Genomic DNA, 23613 nt, shown 5'->3' with positions numbered 1-23613 from the left:
TGTTCTCTTTAACACTGGCAGGTAAAGGATCTTCATATAAACAGCAAAGATATTAAAATTTCTAAGGTCTTACACCTGAGTAGAGGAAATTCTCCTAAAAAGAATATAATGGAAGGCAAGCCAGAGGCTATCCTTAAATATTTTAAGTCTACAATGTCACTTATTATATCACATAACATTTAATGAAACATTTTGCTAGGATCACTTTCTTACCCTTCCACGTTGGAGGACTTTGGGGCGTTTTGGCCCTCTATTGATAAAAATGGGTTGCTGGGGTTTGGCATTGGGCCCAGATATCTGCATCTCTGGGTAAATATTATCCAAATACCATTTAAATGATTTACAATCCAACTTCTTCCTCAATTCAACACGCTCACTGATATTTCCATAGCTTCTGGTTCTCAGATCAGGTCTTAAGGAAAAATACTGCTCCTGAATTTAAAAAAGAAAAATGAAAAATAAGAGAATAGATTTTTTTGTTTAAATGAATCACACCTCAAAAAAGCCATTACAAAGAAAATACTGAGAGTTGCATATGGCAGAAGAGGAGGTGGGAAGGAATACAGTGTGTGCAGAGTCTTGACAGGGGAAGCAGGGGGACTGGGTCAGAGCAAAGCCCAGTGAGCAAAAGAGGAGCCAGGTTCTTGGGAGTCACAGGAGGGAGACAGGCGGATAAAGAAACTGAAGAGAAACACAGTTTCTTCTGGTGCTGGCTATATTACTTCTCATAGACTAGACACTTGGAAAATTTAAAAAGGAGTCACAACAAAAAATGAGTGAAAGACTGGGTAAAGAGAAGAGAGAGAAGAAACCCAGAAAGACATGGCCCTAAAGCGAAGGTCATTCAATAGAAATCGGCCAGAGAGAAAAGCAACCAAAGCCAACGGAGTTACCAGCCTTATCATCCATCCTTCTCGGTGAGAGATTTAATCTCACCTTATATTCATCCAGCCAAACATGTGCCAGCCGCAAGGAGTTGTGTGTCATGGTGTCCTGGCCCTCTGGAGAACCATACGGTCGCCTTTTCCGGAAAATGTGTCCAACTCTAGAGCAAGGGATGATGAAGAGCTTACCTCCACACATCCAGATCTGGTCAGAAGCAGAATATGTGTTAATAGTTCCTCACAGTGCTGTGAAATCGATGTATGAATTTTCATGAAAACAGGTGTTTGTGAAACCTTGCAAGATGCTTTATCTTATTAGATATAACTATTCAAATAGAATAAAGTCAAAGTGTATATTTTTAAAAATTATCTGTCTTTACGATTAAAAAGAAACAAAACTCTAAAACAATGTAATATTCTTTTACTACCCTGTGTCTAAAATTGTACTTACCATACATGTTGTTTTAACAGATCAAGGAAGTTGACCTTCAGGACTTAGGGACAAAGAATGCTTACTCATCAATCCTCTAATCTCAGTTTTACAGGTACTTTCTCATGAAACATAGACAAACATACACACACCACTTCTTAGAAAAAAAATTTTTTTTATAAAATATACAGAATAACTCTAGATTAAGATTCAGATCTTAGTTCTGGTCTAAATTTTGCCCTTGACTGAGTTACTTTATATAGTTATTTCAATTTTTATGAGACTCAATTACCTTATCTACAAAGACTGAACTAACAATATCTATTATACCTTGCAACTTTCGATTAAGTAGGAAAATACATTTGCAAAAATACGAAATGGCATATGCGCAAGGTATTAGGGTATCTGAATGGGGGGAATTCTGTTACGTAGATCAGGAGATGGGAGGCGGGGAGTGGGGCCCTCTGCTGAGAGAGAAATCTGAATTCCTTCCCTTGCCCTCTTTCTGCCTTTTCCAAAGACCGTCTTACCACCACAGCTGAGCCACAGACCCCACCCACAGCTGTCATCTGCCCAACCTTAGCGGCTGGAGGGAACGGTATATATAAAGGATTCAGTAATCTATACGCAGGTGTTGATATCATTTATCTTATCAGCTGTGCTACTCCTGAAAGTGAAATGAGGAGCTATTAATAATCTCTCCAGGAGAACAGGTGTGAACCAGGATGGTCTCGCACAGTCAGGAAAATCTGATGACCCCAACTATATATGTCTAGGGTTATCAAATAAGATTAATAAATGGACAAAGAAAGAACAAAACTCTAGATTAAATGCACATGAAGACTTCTTAATACATACCCAACTATTCATTACAACTATCACTTTTAAATTCTTACAAAATAAATGCAAGGCTTCTTATAGGCTTTTGATATTTTGAATGGGTATTATCCACATTATAGATTGTGGTAAAATAGTATTCATTAAGGACAATTTGTTAATAAAGACAGTCAAAGAGAATTTACAGAAAATATGGGATCATGGATGAAAATTATATTCCTTGCACACAGTTAATAATCAAGCATGCAAAAAAAAATTTACCCGAAATGATATTTCTAAATTTTCTCCTCCCCAGATATCCATGCCACTGTCATACTGTCCAAGTTCACTGAAATAGTTTCTGTTCATGGCAAACAATCCTCCAGCCATTGTAGGTGACCTAGAAAAGGAAAACAATTATTGTATCAATTGTATTGTCAATTATCTACTGTTCTTGTTTTAAAAAATTCAGTGCAGCTTTAGAACATTACTAATAGAAACTAGATTAACTATTATGAAACATTTTGTCTGATTTATGAGGGAATGAGCTGGGCCCCATAACTTAATTTTCTAGATCGCAAGCCCTGGCAAATGAAGGCTACTTTTCTAAGTATCACAAGTACTTTTAAAAATTGATTATAACTACTGTTGACAGAAATCCACCTGAATTATTGAATTCCTTCGACAGTCTCACAGAGCCACTGGGATTAAAAACTGAGCTCCAGGGCCTGCCAAGGAGAGAGCAGACAAACGTCACACTTTGAATTGGACTCACACATGTGTTAGACCAGTGGTCCCCGGAGACATTTTTAGCTGTCACAGCTGTGGGGGAGGGGTGCTACTGGCGTCTGATGGGTAGAGGCCAGACATGCTGAACACCCTGCAACGCACAGGGCAGCACCCGCAACGGACAGCTCTCTGGCCCTAAAGGTCAGTCCTGCCACAGTCGAGAACCCCTGTGTTCCTGAGAACTGACGTGGACAGGCCCCACAGAGCCTGAGGCGGCTTCCAGTGACCTCACTGGCCGAACCGCACTGGGGGCGTGGCGTCTAGTGTTCTGAGCGGCCGCCCAGAAGAGAAGCCAGAGTCTCTGCAGGAGAAAACACCGCCCCAGGATGAATGGACCTCCATAATTTTTCATATACAATGCCCAGCATTAAACAAAAATAAACAGGCAAACTAACAAATCACCAGGCAATCAGGAAGATAAATCACATGAAAGAAAAAAAATAAGAGAAACAATCTACAACAGAAACAGATGTGCAGGGGTTTCAAATAACGGAGTTATCAGGCAGAGACTTTAACTGTTCAGTATGTTCAAGCATAAAAGACAAGACTGAGAATTTGGCAGATAATTAGATGCTATCAATAAATAAACAAAATTTATGCATCTGAAAAACACTTCTGACAAAGACAGAAAAAAAAAATGTCAGCAGCCAATGAGAGATTACCTTCAAAAGAAAAAAAAATTAGACAGTTGTTGGCTTCTCACCAGAAACAGTGGAAGCCAGAAGGTTCTTGAATGATACCTTCAAAGTCCTGAAAGAATATACCTGCCAGTCTAGAACTGAATATCAAGTAAAATTATTCTTCAAAATAGTGGTGAAACAAACAAAAAAGTAAACAAAAAACCCACCACTCTTTCCCCAACTTGATCCGTGAGAATCCCCCTGCACTCCCCTCTCTGCCTTTGCAGTTGATCATTCCTCCCTTTTCCCTCAGCTTGAAGCATCTATGTCCAGTGTCTGTGAAATGATGTTTTATCTGTGTCTCAGGATAAGAAACGGCAATCATTCCACCAGGTGCTGGAAACTGATTAGCCTTGAGGCAAGGGTTTCTAGGGCCACAACTCAGGGATGTGCATTTAATTACAGGGTCCCCAGAAACCCCTCTCCTGGCTACCACAAGCATCGGCTTCTTTTCTGGTCTTGGGAGCCAGACCTGGACTGTTACCTCAGAGGCAGGGGCCCCAGAGAACATGCTGAGGCTTCCTCTTTGGCCACAGCTGGGCTCCCTTGAGACTTGAAGACTGCTGGCTGTCCTGCAACATGAGCCACAGTGACCCTGCCTCTACCAGCTCACAAGATGCCTGGCCCCTCTGCCTAATCCAGTACCCCCTGAGCCACAGGCTGCTCAGGAATCAGTTGCAGCTTGTGAATCAGGCCAGAGCTTGCTTCGAGCCCAAGAAGAAAGCTGTCTTACTGGTGGAGGCTGGCCTTCCAAATCCTGGAGCCAGCCCTGCCAGCCAGGGGTCACTTTTGCCCTTTGGTGACCACTGTTTTCTTTCTCTGAAATATCTTACAATAGGTGATAATGCCGCTGACTCAAATTTCCACGAAAAGGAAAACAAAAACTAGCTCTTGAGTGACACCCTGGTCTACTCCCCTCTGAGGAATCTTGTGGGAGAAGAATACTGTAGCTCCTGCTCTATTTCCATGTTTCTGTTGGGAAAGAAACCCCGCCTGCCCTGGGGCGTTGGTGCTTTTGTCTGTGTTGCCATCCCAGGCCTGCGATAGGGGCTTGCGTCTGCGTTGTAATGTCTGTACCACGTCTGGGGAGCCCTTCCCACCTGTCCAGCCAGGCACTAGCCAACCCCTTGAAGAGGCCTCCATTTCCTTCCTATGATCCAAAGCACAGGGGACCCCACCTCCCATGACCCCACCTTCAGGAGCTGTGGTGGCACGTGCATCCATGAGCCTACCCCTGGGCTACCTACCCGAGGCCCACCTCTACCCACAGTCCTGTACAGGAGTCAAGTAAACAGGATATCTCTGAGCCCCTGTCCCCAAAGGGCCGGCCAAGGGCTACCCACCAACCTGGCTCCATCAATCCTGCATGACCAAGTGATAGTTGGCGGGCTCTGCTACCCAGGCCCTCTCCATCTCCTACCCTGCCATCTGGCAAGGGATGGGCCCTTTTCTGTGAACTGACAACCTGTGGAAATGTGACCAATTAGTGTGAAATACATGTTTAGCAAATGTTAGGTACTGTAGTTGAACCAATAAATGTGAATCCTTCTGCACACACACACACACACACACACACACACAAGGTGAAACAAAGACATTTTCAGAAGGAGAGGAATAATCAACTGAAGGTCCAACCAAAAGAAATACTAAAATGTGTTCTTTAATCAAAATGAAAATAAATCCTAGATGGAAGCTTGCAGATGCAGAAAGGATAAAAAGTAACATAAAAGGGGAGATACATGGGTAAACATAAATGAATAATGGCTACATAAAAAAGTCTTGTAGGGTTAAAAAAAAAAAAATACACACGTGGGACTTCCCTGGCAGTCCACTGGTTAGGACTCCGAGCTTCCACTGCAGGGGGCCCAGGATGGATCCCTGGGTAGGGAACTAAACTAAGATCCTGCAAGCCGTGCGGCACGGCCCAAAAGTACAAAACCACAAACCACCCCACCCCCACAAAACACACGTGTACATTTCAGCAATATAACTTGAAGGGGGATAACTGGAGTATGAACATTCTGAGATCCTTGCATTGTTTGGAGAAAATACCAATCTATATTACACTTTGATATGTCAAGTATGAAGGCTGTACTTTCTAAGGTAACCACTAACAGAACAGTAGGTAAGAAACTATAATGTCTAATAATGGGTGGCAGCTGGGAACAGAATAATTGGAATTCAGGCCAAAAGCAAGTAAGAGCAGAGAAAAAAGAACATAGAACAGATAGAAAGCAAATAGTACCATTGTAATCATAAACACAAAAATGTAAGTAGTATTACTGAATGTAATCAACTAAGCCCTAATTAAAAGACAAAGTTTTCCACAAAGGCTTAAAAACAAAACAAAAGCAACTACATGCTGCTTACAGGGACACGTATAAATATATGACCACAGGAAGACTGACAGCAAAAGGGAAGAAAAGTTGCACAATTAAATACTAATGAAAACAAAGCTGGAACAGCCATATTAATGTCAGACTATAAAGTGAAAGTTTCACTACTGTAGAAGTACAGAATGAAATACAATTCATAATGATAAATGATTTCATCACCAGAAGATGTAATAATTCTAAATTGTCATGTATCTATTAACATAGCCTCAAAATATATGAAGAAAATATATAAAGAACTACAAGGAGAAACAGACACACAATTGTAGTGGGAAATTAATATACCATTTTCAATAACTGATAGAACATGTGAATTAAAAATTAATAAAAATATAGAATATTTGAACAACACAATAAACTTGACCCAACAAATACAGCATCTCATCTTTAACAACTGCAGAAAATACAAATTCTGACCACAGTGTAAGCTAGGATTAAATAACAACTATAAAGTTTCCGTATGCCTGTAAAATAATAAATGCACTGCTAAATAACCTACAGGTCAGAGAAGACATAACAATGAAAATATTTTGAAATAAATGACGATAAAAAATGATATATCACAGTTTGTGGGATGCAGCTAAAGCCATGATTAGAAGAAAATTTATCATCTTAAATACATGTATTAGAAAAGAAAAAAGGCTGAAAATTTAAAAAATCTAAACATCCAACTCAAGAAGTTAGCAACCTTGATATCATAAAAGTGAAACAGCTTACAGCCAAAAGGGGAGAAAAAGTGGAAAAAAGGAGAAAGCAGTGCTCATAGCCTCACTGTTCAAGGAAGAATGTCAAATGATGCTGTCGAAAGTCAACAGAACGGGGCTTCCCTGGTGGCGCAGTGGTTTGGAATCCGCCTGCCAATGCAGGGGACATGGGTTCGAGCCCTGGTCTGGGAAGATCCCACATGACGTGGAGCAACTAAGCCCATGCACCACAACTACTGAGCCTGCACTCTGGAGCCCGCAAGCCACAACTGCTGAGCCTGCGTGTCACAACTACTGAAGCCCGTGCACCTAGAGCCCGTGCTCTGCAACAAGAGAAGCCACCGCAACGAGAAGCCCATGCACCACAGAGAGGAGTGGCCCCCGCTCATTGCAGCTAGAGAAAGCCCATGCGCAGCAACAAAGACCCAACGCAGCCAAAAAAAAAAAAAAAGTCATAACAAGAAACAGATTTTTTTTTAAGTATCAAAAGGAACCAATACAGTAACTAAATAATCATCCTACAACAATAAAGGGAACATGGGAGTGATGTAAATGAGCTAAATCTTCATTTTTCCAACAGAGAGGGTCTATAGTTGGTTTTACGTTGAAAAGAGGACTATGCATATAATTTAGAGTTCAGGAAGTAAGAAATGGAAGACCAAAAATAAAAATGGTTAAAAGAATTTGTCTCTGGGGAGAAGGACTGAGAATGGGGAGGGAAGGGTTAGAGCCAGCCACTTGTCATCCTAAGTTGTTCTATACTGTTTATTACTGTGAATACATGTTTTTGATTAAAAATATTAAAAATTAAACAATGAAAAACAAATACCCATGAAGATGATGAAATAGGCAAAAACTGGCCACTGCCCTACAACTACGAACGAGAACACGTGTAACAGCCCGAGGAACTTTCTGCTTGCACTGGCAAAGGGAAGCTGAAAATGGGGTCAGTGCTCCTGTCTGCCTCCAATCACAGTTCGTGAAGTCGTGGAGCCCAGAAACACAGAGGGACAGTCCCCAGGGGCAGCCCTGCTCTCCTGAGAGATGTGCTCCAGCATCTAACTCCCACCTGCAAGGCTGGGGAGCAGAGGGTGGGTACAGACCAGCACTGAAAGCCCTGGTAGGAAGAAGGGTTACAAGCATGTGAAGACTAGAAGACAACTGAGAGCTGGGTGTGCTTTTTTCACGGACTTCACAGAGAACTGCAACAGATTCTCTCACAAAGCCTGAGAACAGAAGACAACCCATCCTGCCAGGAGAGCACCTCAGCCACCTGAGCTGGCCCAGCTCTCTATCAGCCTCCCCTCCAAGTCTGGTTCGGATGAAAGGAAGCTGGCAAGTACCCAAAGGCCAGCTGAGGAGCCAATGGCATTCTAGTCACCTGAGGTGTGGGGAAAACGTTATCAACTAAAGGTGAAGACATGCATGCCTATGACTGGGCAGTTTCAGTCCTGTAAGCTAGAAGCCAAGAATAAGAATGCTGGCAACAGCACTATTTGTAAGGTGGAAAAAAACCACTGAAAACAACCCAAATGCCCTGCCCACAGTAAACTGGATAAATGTTATGATACATTAGTATAACAGAATATTATACAGCAATAAAAATGAATCAACTATATAATGCAGCACAGAGGCTTTTAAAGCAATATTGACTAAAAGAAGCAAGACAGTGATGAGTCCCATGGCTTCATTTATCTGAAGTCCAAGAGCAGGGAACTGGACTACATTACATCATTTAGAAATCACACACAGGTGGTACAACTCTCCAGGAGAGCAAGGAAATGATGAGTGGGTCAGGGTAATTAATGACACCTCTAGGGACAAGGGCAGGGGCTGTGTGACCAGGGAGGGGTATACAGGGGGCATGTGGGTGCTATTTCTTGACTTGGTGGTAGTTTCACAGTGTTCACACTATAATCATTTATTAAATTGTATGCATATATACATATGTATGTATACAAATGATTATACACTATAATCATTTATTAAATCGTATGCATATATACATATATACTTTTTACATATGCTATTTTTTACAGTAAAAATGTTTAAAAAAGGGACTTCCCTGGTAGTCCAGTGGTTAAGAATCCACCCTCCAGTGCAGGGGATGTGGGTTTGATCCCTGCCTGGTTGGGGAACTAAGATCCCACATGCCGTGGGACAACTTAGCCCGCACACCACAACTACTGAGCCTGCATGCTCTAGAGCCGGTGCGCCACAACTAGAGAGCCTGCATGCCTCAACTACTGAGCCCACGCGTTCTGGAGCCCGCACACCGCAACGAAAGACCCCGTGTGCCGCAACAAAGATCTCACATGCTAGGGCTTCCCTGGTGGCGCAGTGGTTGAGAATCTGCCTGCTAATGCAGGGGACATGGGTTCGAGCCCTGGTCTGGGAAGATCCCACATGCCACGGAGCAACTGGGCCCATGAGCCACAGCTGCTGAGCCTGCGCGTCTGGAGCCTGTGCCCTGCAACGGGAGTGGCCGCGATAGTGAGAGGCCCACGCACCGCGATGAAGAGTGGCCCCCCGCTTGCCGCAACTAGAGAAAACCCTCGCACGAAACGAAGACCCAACACAGCCAAAAATAAATAAAATAAATAAATAAAGTAGCTATTAATTAAAAAAAAAAAAAGATCCCGCATGCTGCAACTAAGACCCAATGCAGCCAAATAAATAAATAAAAATATATTTTTTTAAAAAATTATTTATTTATTTATTTATGGCTGTGTTGGGTCTTCGTTTCTGTGCGAGGGCTTTCTCCAGCTGCGGCGAGCGGGGGCCGCTCTTCATCGCGGTGCGCGGGCCTCTCTTGTTGCGGAGCACAGGCTCCAGACGTGCAGGCTCAGTAGTTGTGGCTCACGGGCCCACTTGCTCCGCGGCAGGTGGGATCTTCCCGGACCAGGGCTCGAACCCGTGTCCCCTGCATTGGCAGGCAGATTCTCAACCACTGCGCCACCAGGGAAGCCCAAAAATATATTTTTTAAAAAGCTGTATTAAAAAAAAAGTTTAAAAGAAAAAGTAGGTCTAAGAACTTTAAAAAGTACAAATACAGACAAACGTCTCTGAAATCTACATGAGAAATTTAAAAGAAAACAAAAATAAGGAGAAATAACATATAAGAGATTTATAATATGAGAGAATATGGATGAAAATTGAAAATAATTCACATACGATGACTCAGTAATTGTACGAGTAGGAATCCATCCTAAAATCCTAATTATAGAAAAGGCTTATGTATTAAATGTTCTTCACAGTACCACTCACACTAGCAAAGAACTGAAGATGTGTTAACGACCAATGCAATAACCATGGTATGTGATATAAACAACACAGCACAGGGGGTCCTCCCAGGCTATCCTATGCAACAATTATTCCAGGATACTGTTGACTTCTTCTGCCTTTCTCACTAAGATATAAATCCTTGAGGGCCTGGACAATTTCTTATTCATAAATCTTTCCTTAGGACTTGGCAGAGTACGTAAAATTCAGTAAGCACTCAAAAATTTTTAATGGACAAACAAGTTAAGCCAACACTTTTGCTTCCTGCAAAGGAAAAGGAATTATCTTTGAGTAAGTTTCCTCTTTTGGGAATTTTTCACACATACAGGAGAAATCTTACTTTATTGGTGCAGTAGCTCCGTCTGTTCCTCCGAGCTCAGAAAGGGGAACGAGGTCCCATTTGAAGTGCAGCCCCCAGTTGAATCCTCCCCGCACCACAGGGGACGAGCTGTAGGCCAGCGTGTCAGCGCTGATGATGTCGATCACCGGGCACACCACCGTTTGCCGGTCGTCCCGGATGGCAGCCAGCAGGGGCTGCAGCCACATCACATTCACCTCGCAGTGGCTGTCCAGGAACACCAGGACTTCTCCTGGGGAGGCAGACAACAGAGGCCCTGAGAGCTGCACCGCACTCAAGTTAGGTGTGGCCACCAGTTCATGTGCTGATGCATTTACAGGCGTGAAAGGTAACTGCCACCCTTGCACCCCAAACTATTAAACCAGTACTCAGAAGTCTGTTAGCCAGGAATTGTCTGAAGTGTACTGCTATGATTGAAGAACATATGCAAACAATATGCACAACCTGTGAAAAAATTTACAGACGATTCATATTCTCCTCAGTAAAAAGATTCAAAGTCTCACAGGAACAATTCAGTTCTCTGGACAGCCAGGTATGGAGTGCAGCGCAACGATAGTGGTCAGCTGTGCGTATTTTTAGTACAATTATTGTAATGGAAATATTTATAAGTTTAGTATGTATTTCCCTGCCTGAGTAAACAGAGGTTAGAGAACATAACTCATTTTCACTGGTGATTGGACACATGACCCCAGTTATCGATTATGGCTACAACACGGCGATTCTCAGGAGTGAGAGAAGCGTGCAGCCCTCTCACCACGTCAGCAACACAGCTCCCTTCTCCTTGGATTCACCACTTGACTGTCACGCACTCGTTTCTTTTTCTTCCATTTCCCACCCTTCCTTTCTAATCCCCCCAATCTCATCAGCCACGGGATGCTCTTTTCTTCTAGTTAATAAAATTAAAATCGTAAAGATTTTATCATGCATTTTTAACTCCTCTTGATAAATGTGAGCAGGAGTGAGGGTTTCTTTGATAATCCCAAACTTCTTTGATAACTTAATGGTTATTCTGAACAGCTGAGAAACTCAGAATCTCATCATCAGACAGCATTATTATTTTTCCAAACGTTTATCCATGAAATGTATTGATACAGATTTTATGTGAATTTCATAAAGCACCGGATGCATCCTATTCAAACTAACAGTAGCAGAAACACCTCCAGCAAGAAAGTTCTCCAGGATGACAGCGACTTAGTCGTGCCCTCAAGGCCGCCTGTGAAGGACTTTATGAGGCCGTAAAGAGCACGCTGCTCAGCAGACGCCGTTTAATACAGAAAATGAGGCAGAATGTTCAACCTGCGCGCTATTCAAGTGAAGGGAACTCAATTCAGTCAAGTTTCCTCTGAGGAGAAAATGTATAATAGCTTTTTTTAATTCTAAAAATGTTACTTTTTCAATTAAAGCCAATTTAACTAAATGAAGTAAGATAATAACAGTCACATTGAACCTGAGATTGATTTCCCAAAAACTGGCTTATTTTTTGACAGATCCTAAACTATATTTGAACAAGGACCAACAGATCATAAAGAAAAAAACTAAATGACTATTGTTACCTGAAAAACAATAAACTCTCAGTAACAATATACTATAACAGTACGATGTTCTGTGACATAATCTTGCCATTCCCTACAAATACCCCACAATTTTCTCTCTATCTCGTGCCTTCAATATGTCAAAACTAGACTCTAAAGAAGAAAAATCGCCTTGAATTCAATCTGCATATGACTGCAGACTGGATGGAGGGGAGCTACTTCTCATTTTTTGTTAATTGCTCCTGTTCACTGCAGGTTTAAGAGAAAGGAGGGAAGAAGAAAGAGTCTAAAAATGAAGTCACAGCTAAACCCAGCAAATGGGACAGTGGGTATACAAGGAGGGGTGGTGGCAGAAAGCAGTGCCAACCACTTAAACCCCAGTGACTGGTTATCTTGAGGAGAGCAGTATATGGGAAGGTAGGAGATTTTTTTCACTACTAGGGAATGCCCCCACAAAGTTCTGGAATTTTAAAATTATCTTCATGATTTTTTTTTGCCATATCCAGGCATTACCTGCAGTATTAGATACCTAATATTTTTAAACAAATTCATTTGTTTTAACTTAAATGAATCTATTTTAAAAGGAAAAATTTTTATCAAGATCATAAATGAAAATTAGGATCACCAACCTTCCATAGAGGTAACCGTAAAAAGAAATACATTTGAATCGATATAATGTAACTGAAGAAAAACCAGAAAGGCAGACCACTGAGGACTCGAGTTCACCTCCTTGGAGCCTGTGCTTTGGGACAACCGGGTTGGAGTTATGGAAAGGCCTTTCCCAAACTGAACAAGCCTCACCTTTCCTGCTGGCAGTGCCCACTAAGACACCACCTTTCAGAGACTGACGCAGGATTAGGAGGGCAGGAGACTCAGAGCCCTCATCACTCAACACCCACCAAGAAAGGCCAACGGGAAGTTCTACCTGTTGCGTGGGCTGCTCCAATCATTCTTCCTCGAATCAATCCCTCACGTTTTGTATTTCTTATTACTTTAATCTTTCCAGGGAGGTATTTTTGGATGTATTCATCTAGTTCTCCTTTCACATCATCTGAAAATGAAGAGTCGCACAACTGTTCAAACCACATGAGACATATGCACAGACATTTTGCAGATTCTCTAGTCATGGCTGGTACTTGCGACAACAAATTTTTAGGCAAATATAGAATCTTCCTCTGCTTTATTTTAAAAAGAAGATCATAGCTTATCTTGGAAGGAAGAAAATGAGGGTTAAGAGTTGGAATACTAGCCTAAAGGAATAGTTACTTAAGTTATAGACTTATCTGTATTTCCATAGCAACTAACACAACACTTTGCATAAAGAATGTTTGAAATGAGTATCTTGAGTGAATGAATGTTTGGCTGACTGCATATGAATCAGATTTAACACAAAATGATATGTAAATATCTTTTGTTTCAAAGTGATTTATTAAGTCCTACTCCATTTCAGAATAGTTGAGAAACAACTTCTATTGCCCTACCAAGAACTATATAATAGCAGCAGTAAATACATTCTTTTATTAATTTAGCACCTTCCATGGGCACTAAATATTTTTTATAAATTCTAGCTCATTTACCTTTAAATTTCATAATAACTTCAAAGATCATATAAGATAGTAATACGTAATTCTTTCCATAGTTAGTATATAAACCATCGTAAATGATCATGAATTTTCGCTTTTAGAAAAAATACCCACAAAATGAAAAATACAGGTTTACTTAAAAAAAAAAATTCAACATCATAAATTCTAGAATTATACTACTTAGCCAATCTTCTACTTGGTCCAGACTCAAATTCTTGGTTTTTTTAATCATTCATTTTTGAAATTAATTTTTTTTCTATTTCTATGAGATTTCAATAGTTACCAAGGTTTGAGAATTCTGCACCCATTGGTCTCAGTGTACATTTCCTCATTTTGTATACTTAAGTATACTTGCATACCAATTCTGTTGTTGATATATGAGAGATGCTTAATAAACCCTTGAGTTGTGAAAAAATATGTAATTGACATACAATTTATCAGTGTATCTCTGCAGGTTACTGTAATGAAAATAGCAGAAGGCTTGGAGTTATGTAGACCAGGGGTCTAATTTCAACTCTACCACTTAACAGCTACAGGATCTTGAGCAAATTACTTAATATTTCCTCCTCTGTAAAATGGGGATACAACCTCTCTCACAAGGTTGAGGACAGCCCTCCATCCTGCTGTGTGTACATGAAATCACTTTTAGGAAGAGTCTATGTTGAATTAAAGAAAGGTCTGAGGTATGTACTGAATCATAAAATACTGGCCTTCAGAGATCATCTAAGAGCTATCAGAATGCAATCCACCTTATCTAGAGACAGCTGATGTAACAGACTGATGAGATAAACGTAAGCCAAAGCATTATGTCTAGTTAAAAAAGCCAATCTCCAAAGGTCACATACTGTATGATTCTGTTTATATAACATTCTTGAAGGGGTGATGGAGCAGTCCAGTCTGTACCTTGACTGCAGTGGTGGTTACAGAAATCTACTCATGGGATAAAATGACAAATAACTGTACACACATATTGTACCAATGTTAAATTCTGGGTTTTGATATTATACTATAATGATGTATGATGTAACCAATGGAGGAAACTGGGTGAAGGGGTACTCAGGACCTCTTTGTAACTTACTGTCTATCTATAGTTATTTCAAAATAAAAATATTCTTTTAAAAAGGTAAGCCAAGGGAAAAATTTCAAGGGCCAAATTTGGGTAGCACAGTTTGAAAACAGATTACAAAGATAATGCAGTTTCTTTGAAATTACCCTATAATCAGGCATTTAATTGTGGTTGGCTCTGTTGCAACTGTGTACATGAGGGTCCTCCTATCCACTAAGTACCGCATGGTCAGCTCTGCTGACGTGGTCAGTACGACAGTGAACAACAGCACACACCCCACGCTGCCAATTACAACAGTCCTCACCGAAGTCACTGTCATCGTCCACGAGGATAATTTCGTGAAGAAGCCGGGCTGGAGTGCGGTCTAGCACGCTGTGCACGGTCCGGAGCAAGGCAGAAAAGGCTTCGTTGTAGAAACAAATAACAACACTAGCGACTGGCAGATCCGTCGGGTAAGACCTGTCTTTACATCTGTGAAGACGAATATGGGAAAATTCTGACATTTTAAAAGCTCAAATGTTTTAGGTTATTATTCACTAAACATTAACTGTCCCCTTTGTTCGGCCTCTTCCTTACATTATTAACAATTTTTTAAAAAGCGTTTAAGATAACAATGTGTTTTCTTATTCAAGAGTTTTACATTTGTTAATGATTTCTCCCTCCAGTACCTGCAACTCTGCTTATTTTTAGGTCAACGTTTTAAAAACTTGAATTTTTTTTTCTTTTTTGATACATAAAAGTGTGTTTTTACTAAAATCACTGCAAGTTTTTAATGCAGCACTCATAAGCTGATGTTCAGCTTCTCCTCAATGAGGTTTCAAAAGGAAATAATGGAAATGTGAAATTATGTATTTGAAAATTTTATTTTTTGCCCAATAATAGAAAAAGATTTGAGTAAACTATGATGTATATCAGGATAATGGAAGAACTTCCATGTAAGCAACTATCTGATAAAAAGGATTAAGTGGCTTTAAGCAACCACAATAAAAAAAACCACTAACTTAAACAATAAAATCTGGAATTCCATGTTCTTTTGCATGGTATACAAAGCCTTCCAATGTCTGGGCCCTGCCCACCTCCAGTTTCTTGCCATTCCTCCACTACAGGCAAAGTGAACTGTTTCAGTCCCTTTGACAAATAGTATAATTTTATGCCTCGATCTGTTCCCTATATAGGGGAAAACCTTCCCTTACGTCACTGCTCAGTCATCACCCTCTATGAAGCCTTCCCTGGTCATTCTGCTTTGGAGGACCCCATTTCACCAACTCCTATCACAGCCCTCATTCTTGTGGTACTGCAATTACTCACTTCTTTATCTACCTCCCCTGCTAGACTCTAAGCCCTGTGAACCGAGAGACTATGTCTTATTTTGTTTATTTCCACGGCCTAATAGAGAGTCCAGCAAACAAAAGGTGCTGAAACAGATCTGTGGAATGAATGACTGATTGACCATATGAATGAAAAGCCTTTGAAGAAACAAAAATAATGAAAACAGAAAAGTGAGATGATGAGTAGAATTCTTCACTGATATTAATTCCTTTTTGCCATGAATCCAATAAACAAACATTTAAAATAAACTTATGCTTGGATGGTTAATTATATGCAGGTAGCACCTCCCTCCTCTTTCCCACGATTTTAAATTTCAAAAGAAACACAGCAAGCTCTAGAACTTTGTCAGTACAATCTCAGACCATGTGGCTTCAAGCATAACATGAGTGGAAATCTGTCTTAAGTTTTCTAGTATCCTGAATAATAAGCCTAATTGCAAAATATTAACACCATCCCCATGACTTATTATGCTGGCACTAAAAACACTGTGTTATTAAAGTGATTAGCAGAAACGAATAAGGAACATACGCTGCATTCCTTGTATCTGGCACATCTCTATGGTAGCCCAAGCGGTTACTAATAAGCATATTGAAGGCATGTTTCTGATACCCCAAGTCTCTCAACTCCTGATCACGTTCATTAAAAATCATACCTGCAAAAGAGTGACGTCACAGTCAGTACATTAAATCTGGAAAGGAATGCTACAATTACTGTTATATTATGATCCTAACGTTTTATAACCAGGTAATAGCCATGTTTCTCAAATCTAGTTTGTCTCCATTTTCAAAAAAGTAAATTGAGGTTTAAGTCAAATTTTTATCAGTTTAGCTCAAAGAGCAAGTGTGCCTTAACCATAAAGACACCTGCTCACTAGCCATAATCTTAAGACTATTTTCAAGAGAAAAACTTACCCATGACCAAGAAAAAAGAGACTTAATGATGATTTTTCCATAAAAGCAATAGATTATAGAACCCCATATGGATCTCAACAGGCCCCAATTAATGCAAGGTTTTTTTTGGTTTTGTTAATTTTTGTCTGAAAAAAAAATTTTTTTTTTTAACAACAAGTTTTTATATGAACGCCTCCCCTAAAAAATTATACTACTGATAAACCTTTCTATAAAGTTTCTGGTCAAGAAAGTCCTCCACAGATCTAATCAAGATCATTATAATTTAACATCTTTGCTCTAATATTGCCAGAAATCTTACCTTTACCAAGAACAATAAAGCCTCCCCTTGCTTTCTCTTTCCCACATAAAACCTTTAGCCTCTCCTCACAGAATGACTCCCTTGTAACAGCATTTCTCAAAATCTGGTCATGGAAAACTAATTCCACTGGACATTAATAGACGTTAAAAAGAAAAAAAAAGATTTCACGGTCAAATAATTCAGGAAAAGACTGGATTTTAAAAGTCAAGTAAGGGGGGCTTCCCTGGTGGCGCAGTGGTTGAGAGTCTGCCTGCCGATGCAGGGGACACGGGTTCGAGCCCTGGTCTGGGAGGATCCCACGTGCCGCGGAGCATCTGGGCCCCTGCGCCACAGCTACTGAGCCTGCGCGTCTGGAGTTTGTGCTCCGCAACAAGAGAGGCCGAGACGGTGAGAGGCCCGCGCACCACGATGAAGAGTGGTCCCCGCTTGCCGCAGATGGAGAGGGCCCTCGCACAGAGGCAAAGACCCAGCACAGCCAAAAATAAAAAAAATAAAATAAAAAAAAAAAAGTCAAGTAAGGGAATTCCCTGGTGGTCCAGTGGTTAGGACTCAGCACTTTCACTGCTGGGGCCCAGGTTCGAGTTGAGTAGGTTTCTTTTTTTTTTTAAAGAATATTGTTTGTTTTATGGATTCCCAGATGTGAGAGGATGAAATACAGAATGCAGTGTTTCCCCAATTATCTTATTTATCCCTATGATTTCTTCTAAGGGTTTTATAGTCTTTGATCCATTCTGAGTTAATTTAATATGACATGAGGTAAGGGTTCAACTTCACTCCTTTGCATGGGGGTATCTATTTGTCCCAGCACCATTGGTTGAAAAGACCATTCTTCCCACATTAACTGCTCTTGGCACCCTTTCTGAAAATCAACTGACCACAGATGTTACTTGTCCTTAGGTATTATTGACCATAGATGCTACTTGACCACAGATGTCACAGAGTATATTTTCAGACTCTCAGTCTATCCTTTGATCTACTGATACATATCTATTCTTATGCCAGTATCACACTGTCAGGAAGTTTTGAAATAGAGAAGTGTGTGTTCTCCAACTTTGTTCTTTTTCAAGACTGTTCAGGCTATTCAGAGCCCCTTGCAATTCCTTATCAATTTTAGAATCAGCTTTTCCATCTTTTCAACAAAGGCCAATGGGATTTTGATAAGGTTTACATTCAATCTGTGGGTTGCTTTGGGTGGTACTGACATCTTCACAGTATTTAGCATTCCATCCATGAACCTCTTTCCATTTATTTAGGTCTATTTTTATTTCTTTCAACAGTGCTGTGTAGTTTTCAGTGTACAAATCTTAGACCTCCTTGGCTATCTTATTCTTAAGTACTTCATTCTTTCTGATTCCATTGGAAATGGGATTGTCCCCTTAATTTTACTTTTGGGCTGTTTATTGCTAGTGTCCAGAAATACAACTGGTTTTGGTGTGTTGATCTTGTACCCTGTAACTTTGCTGAATTCATTTATTCGCTATAATATTTTTTTGTGATCTTTAGGATCTTTTATAAAGAATTTAGTTTTTCAGGTAGGCAATTTGGGTTTGTCACTTCAAATATCTACAATTCTCTCACTAATTCTTTCACAGGCAAACAAAGTCCATTCAAAATGGTAAACCCAATGTTACTTCTTTATAAAAGTTTTACAAAAATTACTCTAAACAAAAAAACTAGAAATTTTCCCATTAATGCTTTTAAGATGTCCAAATGGCTGTTTGAAAAAGACTGGAAGGTATATTTTATGAAAACTAAAGTAAGTAATAGCCTCCATTTCCTCATATAATTTTAAATATGTTCAACCTCCTGTATTAGGAAGTGATTAAATCCTAGGAACTGATTTTATTCTTTGAAACTGTGATGAAGTGAAAAAAAAATGTTTTAACATTTCCTTTATATTCTGTGGATCTTTTAATCTCTCAGAATCTCTTACTATATGCTTTTACTCTTAAATTACTTATTATTTAACGCATCAATGAAGATCAAAGTTCTTTTTTAAGTTTTAAAGACGAAGTTTTAAAGGGCTTATTTATCCCTTAAATAAAATTTGCTGAAACCAGGACTCTAGAATTACAGTATTCAGTGTCTTGCTTCCAAATTGAACAGAATATAATTTTTGAAGAATAAAAAAGTTTCTATTTTATAAACTCCTGTATTTAATAAATATATTCCAGCACCTGAATAATTCTTGTAAGTAGAAATCTTATTAGATATAAGTAATCTCAACTTATTTCTAAACTCAATGGTTTATGTTCTGTTTTAATTAACTCTGCCTTTCAAAATATGTTAAATATAGTCACTTTTCAACCATTACTTTCCCTTATTAAATAAATGCTAGCAATTATAATCCTTCCCCATAGGTTCCATTTTCTCTCTAGCCACTTAATTTTTCATTCTTTCTTTTTTTTTTCCTATTCTGGACCTCATTAGTTTCTCCCAAGTCCTCATAAAATATTGAAGTCAAAACTGGACAAAACAGAATATAACTCCCTACTGAGCCTGCAAAAATCATATGACCTCAGCTAGTTCATGAACGAAATAAATCAATGCAGAAAAAATGTCACATTTCTAATTCTCTGAACAATACATGATTTCAAGAACAGTTAAACTTCCAATGATAAAATACTTTTGACATGCTGCTAGCAAAAATTAAATACACTTACCCAGTTCAGAAGAGAATTTCATGTTGCCTCTTTCTGGATCTTCAATATGATTCTCTATCACATCATCAATTTTGTTTGCTTTGAACTGTGATTCTAACACTTGACTTGGACCTCGAGTGAAACGGGGATAAAATTTTTTGGGGAATGGTCCATGGGGCCCAGACCCCTTGATGGGCACATTCTTAAGTGGCTGAGTCACTTCACTGAAGTTGAAATAAACAAAAAGCAAAACCGTCCAGGTTGCAGATGTAAAAAGGCATCCATAACAGAAATATCGAACTGTGACACTTCCCATTATAGACCTAGCATAGCTGAAGGGCCATTTTCAGTTTCCTAAAAGAGAAAGATAAATATGTTAGACACATCAAGACACTTATAAATCAACTACCAAGTTTATGTTCACTGTTTTCCAACCTACCAAATAGCACTTCTGAACAATTTACTTAGGACCCCTATGCATACCATTAACCAACAGCCAAATATAAGAAAATATATGGCTAGCACTGAATAAAAAAATAAAGGGATTCGACAATTAAAACCACAAGCCAATGTGTTAGTACTCAGAAAACTAACGGCAGCAAAATAGCTGACTTATTCATTTGCCCATGTTAATGGATACTTCTTCACCTTTGTTCTGGATTGCTTTCAGTTTGCTAATTTTTTTTCAGGGTCTAACTTTTCATAAGGAAAATACAAGTACTACATGCGTCATGACAGTACATCTAAGGTCCCTTCTAATTGTAAAATTATAAGACTAAATCTTTTAATCCAAGGATATTAAAATCTGTTATTAAAAATAAGCAACTTGAAAAAATATTCACTTTCCAATCAAAGATTAAACCTGCCCTAATGTCCACTCTAGATTCAACAGTTACATTTCAAATTTATAACTGAAAGAGTTCAAATAATTATATTTTCCCTCTCCTTATGATGTCTTATAAACAATATGGCATTGAACGGCAGTTTTTTCCTAAGCTTTCTGATAATATCTGGTCTTCATGGAGGCCTCACACAACTTCCTGAGGAATTCTTTGTAAAGAGCCCAATGCACATATAAAATAGTTTCACTGAACACGAGGGCAGAGAAACCCTATTTAAGTAATGTATATACAGAAGAAATCTACAAAGCAATACTACTTATCCATTACTTCTTATTTCTATAGTATGAAATAATTTAGAAACTAATATTATCATGCCTCCCAAATCAGGACAAATCAAATCAACATCAGTAAGCTCCAATTCAAAAATTAAGCTGTTTTGGACTTCCCTGGCAGCGCAGTGGTTAAGAATCTGCCTGCCAATGCAGGGGCCATGGGTTTGAGCCCTGGTCCGGGAAGACCCCACACGGCACGAAGCAACTAAGCCCATGCGCCACAACTACTGAGCCTGCGCTCTAGAGCCCACGAGCCACAACTACTGAAGCCCGTGTGCCTAGAACCCGTGCTCTGCAACAAAGAGAAGCCACCGCAATGAGAAGCCCGGGCACCACAATGAAGAGTAGCCCCCGCTCGCCGCAACTAGAGAAAGCCCACGCACAGCAACAAAGACCCAACGCAGCCAAAATAAATAAACAAAATTAATAAAAACAAACAAAATAAAAGTTAAAAAAAAAAATTAAGCTGTTTTGTACAGTTATGCTGTAAGCCCAGAAGACAGTAAATAGCTCAATTTCTTAACTATCTGCCAACCAAGAACTATTAGTTATTTCACTACCTGTCAATTCAAAAGCTCAAAAAAAAAAGAAAACACCACCACCACCATCCAAACAAACAAAAACTCCCACTACAGTAATACCAAAGGGAAATGACTACAGCACAAAAGGAAAGTCAGGTAACAATGAAAGTGCTGTCATGTCAGCTGTTAGCACTTTTAAAATTAAAGACATGCACAGAAAAAGAACCACTTTATTTGGAAGTAGAAGAAAATGTTGAATGGAGGATTCAAAACAAATGAAAAATTAAAAGTTGCAACTTTGCAATAGAAATGTTGCAGAAATACAGACTAGAAACATTTAGGTGAAACATTAGACTTCAACTAAAGCAGGCATTATAACTTCCTAAAATATTTGCTTGGGGGTAGGAAAAAAACAAGCAAACAAACAACATCGAAAACAAAAGCACTAATTCCTCAAAAGACCCTGAAATTCTTTAGTTCAAGACTAACTGCACAGGCTGCTCTGATGCCATAAAGAACTGTGCATCTAAGGAGCCAATCGCTTCTTCAACTATCTAAGAAGATTTATATTTAGATTGTTTTCCTCAAACCACTCCAGGCCTTCCCAGTTCAACCTGGCCTCCTTGACCCTGAACGCAGAATGGACCAAGAGAGAAAGTCAGCCAATCCCTTCTCCAATCACAAGAAGCCAGACGATGCTATTCAAGGGCTATTCCATCAAGCAGCTCTGGAAGACAGGTGGACACTGACATTTCGTTCACATCTTTCTTCTTTATCCCAAATCCCACCAGCATGTTGGGTGATGTCCAGAATCGTTCAAAACCCTAGTTTCCAAATGTCTTGATTCATGTCCCTCCTACAACCTTCACCCACATTCTACTTAAGGGACCCTGCCCCTACCCTTCATTTTATCATCATCCACAACTGATCGACGAACCTCTTAAATATTAAATGAAAACCTCACTCTCTGAGCACAATCCTGACTCCCCAGCTGTGTTGTTCTTACCCATACTAGCATTTGTCCCCTGGTATCTGCCTGGGTTGGCTTCCAGAGCCCCCATGTATACCAAGATCCACAGATGCTCAAGTCCCTTATTGGCCCTCTTTATCCACGGGTTTCACACCCAGGGATTCAACCAACCACAGATGGCAATTTCTGTCCGCAGTTGGCTGAATCCACAGATTCAAAACCTGTGAAATACGGAGGGCAAACTGTATTATTTATTGAAAAAACTCGACGTATAAGTGGACCCAGGCACTTTAAACCCCTGTTGTTCAAGGGTCACCTGCACTACTATTAGTTACTCTTCAATCTCACTGCAGGCACTCAACCTTTCCCTTCTCTCAAAGCTTATATTTTGTTTCTGTCCCCAGCCACATATCCCTTAAGGACTTTACTTCCTTCCCTACCCAGTTTTGAACACGATGTTGGATAATACTAGAAAGTGGTAAGTGCTAAGGAGAAAAAATAAAGCCGGGAAGAGCGATATGAAGTAGACAAGGGTATGTGAAATTTTAGGTAGATGGCTAGGGAAGGCCTCACCGAGAAGGTGATATTTAGACAAGGCCTGAAGGAAATAAAGTAGTGAGTACTGCAAATATCTGGGGAAGAGCTGTCCTTGAGAGGACAGAGCAAAAGCAAATGCCCTCAAGAAGTGGGGTCAAAGAGTTTGCATCCTATAGACCACATGCTGTGATCACAAGACAACTAAGTTGAAAACCAATCAATGACAAAAAGATAACCAGAAAACTCAAAAAACGTCTAAATGGAAATTAGAAGCTATTTAGAACTAAATAGTGAAAATACTACTTTTCGAAACTTGTGAGATACAGCAAAAGCCAAATTTATAGCCTGGGATGCTAATGTCAGAAAATACAGACCACAAACAATGAATTCAGAAAAATAGAATAAGCCCAACAAAAGTAAAAGAAGGAAACAAAAACAGTTATATCAGGAATTAACAGAAAATGAAAATGAAACAAGGTAACAAAGCCAAAAGTTGGTTCTTTAAAAGATCAATAAAATTAACAAAGCACTGGCAAGACTAATCAAGAAAAAGAGAGAAAAAAAAAAGAAAGAAAAAAAGAGAGAAAGCAGGAATAAATAATACCAAAAATGAAAAAGAGAGCATAAATATATATGTGGATTAAAAATAAAAGTATTGTTCATAAATCTAAGTGAAATGGATAAATTCCTAGAAAAATATAAATGCACAACTAA

At 39.5% G+C, this 23613-nt stretch overlaps 1 protein-coding gene across 7 annotated transcripts in view; it reads right to left on the bottom strand.

Moving 5' to 3' along the window:
• The window catches only part of GALNT11 (polypeptide N-acetylgalactosaminyltransferase 11), a 48607-nt gene that overhangs the window by 5716 nt on the left and 19278 nt on the right, over window positions 1–23613 (bottom strand). For 4 of the 7 annotated variants that reach the window (XM_082473786.1, XM_082473790.1, XM_082473787.1 and 1 more), the window contains exons 2-9: window positions 19719–20051; window positions 16375–16498; window positions 14822–14988; window positions 12794–12919; window positions 10319–10568; window positions 2413–2530; window positions 937–1089; window positions 214–432 (exon numbers count right to left, since the gene is read on the bottom strand). In XM_082473786.1, coding sequence (XP_082329912.1) covers window positions 214–432; window positions 937–1089; window positions 2413–2530; window positions 10319–10568; window positions 12794–12919; window positions 14822–14988; window positions 16375–16498; window positions 19719–20013 — 1452 coding nt within the window. In that variant the 5' untranslated portion in view covers window positions 20014–20051. Of the gene's footprint in view, window positions 1–213; window positions 433–935; window positions 1090–2412; window positions 2531–10318; window positions 10569–12793; window positions 12920–14821; window positions 14989–16374; window positions 16499–19718; window positions 20052–20136; window positions 20269–23613 lie in introns of those variants that run through there. The other 3 variants (XM_082473788.1, XM_082473791.1, XM_082473792.1) reach the window with 3 other exon arrangements.

Source organism: Balaenoptera physalus (genome assembly GCF_965194825.1).
Source record: "Balaenoptera physalus genome assembly, chromosome: 8".
Classification (NCBI taxonomy): Eukaryota; Metazoa; Chordata; class Mammalia; order Artiodactyla; family Balaenopteridae; genus Balaenoptera; species Balaenoptera physalus.
This window is presented reverse-complemented; position numbering and strand designations above follow the sequence as displayed.